The 9,038-nt window shown below is 35.2% G+C and overlaps 1 protein-coding gene across 2 annotated transcripts in view; it reads right to left on the bottom strand.

The window, feature by feature from the left end:
- Positions 1–8,723, bottom strand: part of pbx2 (pre-B-cell leukemia homeobox 2) — a 9,333-nt gene extending 610 nt beyond the window's left edge. The window contains exons 1-8 of one of the 2 annotated variants that reach the window (XM_042773200.1): positions 8,317–8,723; positions 7,634–7,707; positions 5,618–5,862; positions 4,763–4,953; positions 4,109–4,244; positions 3,831–3,972; positions 1,487–1,581; positions 1,285–1,335 (exon numbers count right to left, since the gene is read on the bottom strand). In XM_042773200.1, coding sequence (XP_042629134.1) covers positions 1,285–1,335; positions 1,487–1,581; positions 3,831–3,972; positions 4,109–4,244; positions 4,763–4,953; positions 5,618–5,862; positions 7,634–7,707; positions 8,317–8,561 — 1,179 coding nt within the window. In that variant the 5' untranslated portion in view covers positions 8,562–8,723. The remainder of the gene's footprint in view (positions 1–1,284; positions 1,336–1,486; positions 1,582–3,830; positions 3,973–4,108; positions 4,245–4,762; positions 4,954–5,617; positions 5,863–7,633; positions 7,708–8,316) is intronic. The other variant, XM_042773201.1, reaches the window with a different exon arrangement.
- Positions 8,724–9,038: the final 315 nt, after the last annotated feature.

The following is a 9,038-nucleotide window of genomic DNA, read 5'->3' as shown; positions in this document are numbered from 1 at the left end:
AGACAAATACAAGCTGAGTTATATTAAGAAGTTCAACACCCATCCACTGCGATTCTCAAGCTTGGAAGAGCCAGAGACATTGTTTTAATATAACTCCGGTTGTATTCGTCTGAAAGAAGAGTCCTTCACACTTCGGATGACTTGAGGGTTGGTCATGGGGTAATTTTCATTTGTAGGTGAACTATCCCTTTAAGACCTATTCATAGTGAGTGTTAAAAAAAAACAGTGCTTAAGCATATGCTGAAGATGTTATTTACAATGATCCAGCTGAAAGTAATAGTTTGGATCCATATGAGGAAAACATTTCACATTTTGGTGTTTTTTTGTGGATATTTTCATGTTTCAAAGTTCAAACCTCTTTTATAAGCCATATTGTAAACGCAATGCGTTCTTCTTTTAATAAATCAAAAGCTATTTTGTAAAATGGTGCACATTATTAATGAGAAGCTGAACACATGTATTATTTTATTACTAATAATAGAACACTATTATCATTATTTCAAGATATATTACTATTTAACCCTTATTTAATGCAAGTGAAATATATACTGTCAGATAATAATAACAAACATAATGCAATTTAAACATTTATACCACACTTTATTTCTATTACTAATATTTGTACAACTAATATATTGTTGTTCTATCAATTTATTCCTGTTTTATGGTTAAAGCAAGTGAAATCTGAAAATATTCTGATTTAACCATGAAATAATAATTTACATTTAACAACAATACAATTTAATTATAACTACATTTATGCATTTTATTTCTAATAATACACTATTATTATCATTTTAACAAGATTCACAATTTGAAGTGAAATCAGTATTATCAGACCACGATGATAATGATAATAATAATACTTTAAGAATTTATAAAGCACCTTATTTACTATTATTACTAACAATATTATCATCATTATATCAAGCTACATTCGTATTTCACACTTATTTGAAGCGAAATTTGTATTATCATATAATGATAATAATCATAACATTAATAGTTTTTTTCTGGATACTTCCATTCAAACAGTATATATGTGATCCATATACGTGTAATTCATCTTTGTTCATATGTGTGAATGTTTCTCATAAATAAATCATGTGCAACTTCACACATCGCTCTTGATGTGAATGGACCTTGATTATAATCAACAGAGCATGTGAATTTTACAAGAGAAGCATAAACAAGTAAAGATCACAGTTTGATGTGCATGCAAGTCACTTAAAAAGCAAGATGGACAGACGGCAGACATGAGCATGCATGTGATGAGCTCCTCACCCGGCTCTCTCTGGTACTATAGAGTCTTTCTGAGAAGCGTGATTGAGTGTCCTACCAGAGAGAGAGAGGAACAGGACATTTAGGCAGAGCTGCACAGCAAAGCAGAACCACATCAATCCCTCTAATGTTACTGAACCAGTGAGATCCTCACACATGCACAGGGACAATGACATGTGGCTGTTTGAGTTTGAGAGAGTCATACCTGAGCCCCCATGTGATAGGGAGGCTGCTCTCCATTCATTGGAGGAACTCCAAGGAAGCAGTCAGCTGACCCTGACAGCGAGAACGACCCTGAGCCTGGAAGAATGAGAGGTGTATATATTAAATTATAGATCATATTGTGATACTGTGCAGACGTCTGAAGCAAGGATACACTGAATTGATCAAAAGTGACAGAAAAGACATCTATAATATGTGACCACAAAACCAGTCTTAAGTGTCAATTTTTAAAAACTGAGATTTATACATTATATGAAAGTTGAATAAATAAGCTTTCCATTGATGTATGGTTTATTAGGATCGGACAATATTTGGCCGAGATACAACTATTTGAAAATCTGGAATCTGAGGGTGCAAAAAAAATCTAAATACTGAGAAAATCTCCTTTGAAGTTGTTCAAATGAAGATCTTAGCAATGCATATTACTAATCAAAAATTAAGTTTTAATATATTTATGGTAGGAAATTTACATAATATCTTCATGGAACTTAATATCCTAATGATTTTTGGCATAAAAGAAAAATCGATATTGAATTGAAGTTTGACCCATACAATGTTTTTTTGGCTACTGCTAAAAATATACCCCAGCGACTTAAGACTGCTTTTTGTGCTCCAGGGTCACATATTAAAAAAAAAAAAAAGCTATTTCAAATACTCGCTGTTCTTTTGGACTTTCTATTCAAAGAATCCTGAAAAAAAAATCCACAAATTTATAGAGGATTAGTTGAAAAAAGTAGAAGTTTTGTATATTAATGTTTTTTTATCACAGTTTGCAAATATGAAGCAGCACAACTTATTTTAAAATGTGGCACTGAAGACTGGAGGAATGATGCTGAAAATTTAGCTTTGCATCACAGGAATAAATTACAATTTAAAATACGTTAAAAAAGAAAACAGTTATTTTAAATTGTAGTAATATTTCACAATATTAATGCTTTTACCGTATTTTTGTTCAAATAAATCCAGCTTTGGTGAGAATATTAGATTTTAAAAACATTAAAATGGTGCCAAACTTCTGAACAGTATATTAATATATTGTTTCAATTGTTAAACAACAAAATACATATGCATTGCTTTCATACTTATTTAATCACGTTACAGTTGAAAACATGTTTGCACAATTTTGATTCATCTCAGTGAATCCAACTGTTCAATTCAATGTCTGAATGATCACTCAGGAGTCATTTTTCAGTAGGGATATGCCGGTATCAAATTTTCATGTTGCGATTAATTGATCATGCTTTACCACGGTATGCGGTATTATCACGGTATTGAAATTAAGTTTTAAAAATGTGGTCATAATCAATATAACAGGTTAAATAACTTTTTTCTTATAACAAAAATAACTGAACATTTAAATACAATAAAGCAATACAAAAAATATATTTACAGTTAAAAATTTTACACCGATTAAAGTGCAAAAGAACTTTAAAAGACCCATATTTATCACTTTACAATAAGACCTCATTAGTTAACCTTAGTTAATGCATTAACATTCACAATGAGCAATAGCTACATTTGCTACAGAAGTTACTAATCTTTGTTAAAAAATACAAGTCTTAGCTCATGTTAGCTCATTAAATAACACAGCTGCAACTTTCGATTTTAACAATGTGTTATTAAAAATTGGAATACCTAAGATTAATGTTCAGAAGAATTTTTCATTGGCAGTTTGTAACTAATGAAGCCCTAATGTAAAGTGTGAATGAACAATAAAGAATCAAAACACTTTCAAACAATATCTAGGGCATGTTATAGTCCAGATTAAAATGGAAAAAAATGTATGGAAATATATAAATATTATTTTAGATTATTTAAATGTTTAGAAAGTAGCAGCTGCTTTTATTTATGGGGTTTCCAGGGTAAGGGCTGCATTTTCTGCAGTTTAGCGCCATCTGCTGTCAGAGAGTGAATGTGCTTTCATTCAGGGCGTCTCTCACGTGTTTCTCCATGTGCTTCTCGTGCGTGCTTGTTTACATCAGAGTTCACACGTGTCTTTAAAGCAGCATACAGCGGTGTTGTGCATTTTGACCAGTTGATGGGAAAAGTATTCTTAAAATGCATTTCAAATTCTGAATAATTTGTAATATATAATTATTCTTGGTATTTGGAAGTGCCCACGATAACAATATCGTGCATTATTCATTACGGCGATATATCGCAATACCGAATACCGGCACACCTCTATTTTTCAGTTTCAGCTAAATATAAGTATGTAGGTAGATACTGCTGTTTCTTAATATGTATTAAATATATAGCTCAATCCTATTTCAGATCTCCAAAACGAGTGTGAAAACGGCTCATCAGAGCTAAAGAGTTGAACTAACCAGTGGAGTTTGGAGTGTGGGGTGATTCCTCGCTCTGGGTCGCCCCTAAGGCCGTCTTCATGGCGTACAGATTGGCCTCTTCCTGGAACTTCCCAATGTTCTTCTTATAGCGAATCCTCTTGTTGCCAAACCAGTTGGACACCTGTTATGATTTCAGAGCCAAAATGAAACTGATCTGTCTCTGATGACCAGACGCTCCCATAGTGCACTGAGAGCCAGGCTCCTCTCAAACGCTCAAAAGAAAACAAGCCTATTAGACCGGACAGAGGAGCTGGTACCTGAGACATAGTGATCCCACACTGCTTGGCCAGCTCTTCTTTGGCCTCCTCACTCGGGTACGGGTTCGAGAGATGGGAATAGAAATACTCGTTCAGGACCTCTGTGGCCTGTTTACTAAAATTGCGCCGTTTACGCCTGAAAAACCAAGAAAATGTCATAGTCAAAAACCATACAAAAGAACTAACAGGGTCTTCTGAAGGTTTTATGAAGGTAAATGTAAGACTTTTTAAAGACCTTTTTAAGACCCAGTAAAGAAAAATGAAGGAATAAACTGAAGAGGAAAATGATATGTATGTTCTCTGTCAACAAGAAGTGAGTTTCTGACTAAAACATGAACACATATATGCCAATGGGCTCATTAAAATTGATTAAATTTGGGAATAAAAACTTGTTCATCGACAGATATTTGTTCGTGTTTTAAGTATTTAAATGTGTTCAGTTTTTCAAGACTTCTCAAGGAGATGTATTCTGAATATGTTTAGATTTTTGTACTGGAAAACAAAAACACTGAGATACTCATTTTTAGCAATGCATGAAACATTTTCAAGGCCTTAAACTGAGGCAACTTTTAAGACCAGGCAGAAAGCCTGAACAATTTACTTTCTGATATTGAAAGTAAAGATTTAATATCACAAAATGCATTTTGCACCCACCTGGCATCCAGAAAGCGTGAGCGCAGTATCATGACCGCTTCACAGGTGCTCTGTTTGAGCTGTGTCTGGATGGAGCTGAACTTGCGGTGGATGATGGCCACCATGCGCTCGATCTCGCGCGGAGACACGGGCCGGGTGCGAGACTGCTCCCTCAGCAGGTTCATAACATGTGTAGTGAACTCACTGCAGGCCTGGAAACAGCAACGGGATTAGAAAGCGGCTCCTTTGTGTCTAAAGGACACTCAGAACAGGTCTTAAGTCAGACATCCATTTTCTGTTCTCACACAAAGAAAAATTGTGTGCAAACTGACAAAAACACAAACTCAATAGAGAGCAACAGTTGGGTTCTGGAAGTAAAAATCCCATTCATTTTCTCCACAGAGGAACTGATTTTGAACAATAGCTTATAAACCACTAAAGTGAGACCTACTGTGAGCAACAAGGTTTTAACTGACATTATATCCAAATTTTGCAATAAAAGTAAAATAGAGTTTCTTTACATTTAATCAACAGCCTAAAATAAACAATCGTATATTTCTCCATTGTTTTTAATACAATTATTTAAATTCAGTGTCATTCACATTGCTTCATGGGCTTGCAGTTCCTTTCCTCATTAAAGCTGTTAAGCCTCGTATTTTGGTCGATTTTCAAATATTTTTTGCTTTAAATTAAAGTGTGTAAAGTTGTGATTCACTGGTTTGGTTCACTTCTAATTCTTTAATCCCTGTGGAAACAGTGAATGAAAAATATACTTCTAGAAACAACGCAGTTGAAAAAGCCATGTGATGCAGGATTCTGGACCAATGAGATTTCGCTGGGGGCGTGGCTACCCAGCACAATGGCAGCGATATGTACCTGCTCGTATTTTTCCAGCTCTGTGTGGTAAATGTTCCGAATTTGGCTCAACTTGCTTTTATAGTCGGTGTGCTCCAGTGAGCTGTCAGGTGACATCCCGCCAGAGCTGGTCGCGGCAGAGACCGCGGCAGCGGCTCCGCCCCCCTTTTCTGGACCAGCCACACCCTCGGCCAGCAGCATGTTGTCCAATCGCACGAGCTGTGGGTCTGGAGGCTCCTCCTCCTGAGCATTTCTCATGGAAAGACCTGTAAATATAATATAAATATTTATCCATTAACGTGTAAGTTCACCAATTTTCAACCACTTTGTATTGTTACAATCTGGTTAGTGTAAGTAAATAAACATTGTGTATTATTTTTCTAGTGTTGCCTACACCAAGATACCCCTGTTTATTTGTCAGGAAAAGTCCAACGTATGACACATTTTACCACTTTTGTGAAAACTACACATCCTACTTCCACATTTTTGTATCCCTGCTCACAGACAGTCTAATTTATGGGTGATGTAGTTTCCAATGTTTTTCCCCCGCAGCCCTTTTCCTGTGTTTTCTCGTCATGTAGCAATTACCCCTTTAATATTCACCATATTGTGTTTACACTTAATAACACAGATAACTAATTGTATTAGTACACTGGTATTAGTACTTCAAATGTAAGAAATCTTGTATGTGAATAGTATGCATAACAATAAACATTAATCGATATAACAAAAAGATACAATTTCACAAACATGACTTCGTTTATTTAAAAGCCATGCCAAATAATTGGTCTATGTTCATGCTATAAAAACGATATCAGAGTTGCTCAAATTTAAAACAGAGAGCAAATACGATATACAACACCCATATTTCTTCAAACTAAATCTAGGGGTTAACTTATTCAAAACCCTTAATTTTCTCAGGAGTAGAAATATTTACAATCCAACATGCTTGATACTGTTATGGCAGTCAATGACCTACAAGATAAATATGAGTTTTAATTCATTTTAATGTATTCCCTGGAGCAACACAAGGTTAAGTGCTTCAGTCAAGGGCAAAACATTAAGCAGTTCCTGTGTCATCGCTGCTTTAACATTGCAACCACCCTAAATTCTGCTTTATTCGATTATGCATACTCTAATTAGGAGATATTTTATTTTATTTATACTTTACCAAATGTTACTAGACAGCACTGTACAATAAAGAGTGAACAGTGGCAGTAGTGTGTGATTAATGACACACAGCATGCAATACCACGAGCTCGCCAAGCCATGGAAATTAAAAGACTCCATTAGGCACAACGCCATTTAATTACTAACCATCACAGTAAACATCTCAGTCCTTTTATGGGATTTTCTAAACTTAGACTTCATACAAACTAAATGCCTTCTGCAGTTATTATTAGGTCAATTCTTGCCTGCAAATAATAGGATGCCGCATGCAAATAAAAAGGTTTTATTTTTTCATAGAAGCCTATTACCATTTTAGTCTGGTATCTAATGCATGCAAAAAATGTGGTATTAGATGCATAAAAAATTGGGTTTGAGGTAATATCACAGAAATGAAAATGCTTAGAAAAATGTTCATTTGGTATTTAGGAACTGCAAATGTAGTCTTCAGACAAACCAGAAAACATTTGTTGTTGGTGTGCTTATAGAGCTATTAAAAAAAACATGCATGGAAATAATTTAGTATAACAGGCAAATAATAGCGTTTTTTAGTATAAGATTAATTTTTAAAAGCTGCATACCCGTTTAAACCCATAATCATTACGCTATCGTTGAGTAAAAAGTGCTGTTTTAACATTTAAATCATGCAATATTGCATGCAAAAGATGGGGGTTGCGAATATATTTATAAACTAGAATAAACTCGAAATGATTATTTAGGGGAAATGTTGAAATTCTTGTATTTTATGAGGTGTACACTCTCTGGCTTTGTTCTTGTAGAACATGGCGGCTGTGCATATTACTTTTAAACCAATTATAAAGTTACACTTATGACATTTACCACTTCTAAAACAACATGCTCATTACTCACCAGTTTTCTCTTTGATTTCGCACAGGACGCTGAATAAAGCCGGTTTCATCCGATGACAGTTTAACGCGTGTTTTCTGTCACAAAATAACAAACAAAAGTCAGTTAGCTAACATTAGCATGCTAACAGTGACCGAGACTCACGTTAAAGGCTGAAATCGCGTTGCTAGTGAAAATAAAATACTTCAAAACCTCGCTTTAGATATTAATTTGGATGTTTTATTAAATACTCATTAGCGATGTCGATTCTCCGGACAGATTAGCCTTTCAGCTTAGCTTCAGGCAGTGATTTGTTTTTAAGGAATGAGTAAAAATAAAGTTACTCCTGTAATAAGATACATTAAAATAAACAGACCTATGTACATCTGATAGCGAATCATTATAATGCAACGTATATACTACAAAACTGAAGAAAAAATAGTTTGTTGGAAGTCATGTAAAACGTAAACAATGGCAGCTAACTTATACCGTGAACTTCAGCACACAATCTAATAAATGTTTAAACAGTAATAACTTTTTGGGTTAATTAAAATTGTATTTGATTGGATTAAAGAGCCAATTGTGTCATTAAAAAGGTAAGATAATAGATTATTCTATGTTTTAGCATACCCTTGTCTCACGCGACCGTTAGCTCAATGCTAAACTTGTACGTTAAGTTTTCAGAGAAATCATTTTAAATAACTAACTTTGCTTGAGCTTCGTCTAGACTTTGGTCGGTAATCGTCATGATCTGTTGCAGGATGTCTCCAATGTCTCGGCGGTTGCTGTGTCCATTTTCGGTGCCCTCGAGGCCCGCGGGGTCTCCATCGGGGCGGTGTTGAGAAGGCGGGTGCACCGGGTTAAGGGGATGCATTCCCGGGTGGACGTTCAACCCGAGACCGCGGCTTGCGCTGGGCCCGTTGCCTGTGATGGGCTGCTGCGGCTGCAACATCCTGGGCAGTACATTAATCTAGATGAGTGTGTGTGACTGTGAGTGAGTGTGAGTGTGTGTCCATGCATCACCACGATGGGTTCCCCTAGCGATTGACAGATAAAAAAAAAAACAGTGCATGGAAATAGGCATTCTGTAAATGCAAAAGGCAAGATATGAGCACACTGTGACCACGCAGTCCTGTTGCATGGGTCAAAAACAGTATAAAAACACTCATAGGTGAAATTAAATGAAACCTCATCTAACCAAGTCCATGAAAGTGGACTTCTGCTCCCAGGAAAATGTAAAAAAAAATAAAAAATAAAAAATCCTGATACAGGTTTTTGTGAATAAATCTCACAAACCTGTCAAGAACATGTTAAGTTAGCATTTCATCTTGAAAAAAAAAAAGATAAGTTAAAAAGAAATGTAAATCCAATTATGCTTTAATTTAGCTGATTTAAATTAAACAAAACATTACATTACAGTGATTATAAT

The sequence above is a fragment of the Cyprinus carpio genome, chromosome A16, assembly GCF_018340385.1.
Source record: "Cyprinus carpio isolate SPL01 chromosome A16, ASM1834038v1, whole genome shotgun sequence".
Classification (NCBI taxonomy): domain Eukaryota; kingdom Metazoa; phylum Chordata; class Actinopteri; order Cypriniformes; family Cyprinidae; genus Cyprinus; species Cyprinus carpio.
The sequence above is the reverse complement of the archived record's forward strand: the minus strand, read 5'-3'. Positions and strand labels throughout refer to the sequence as shown.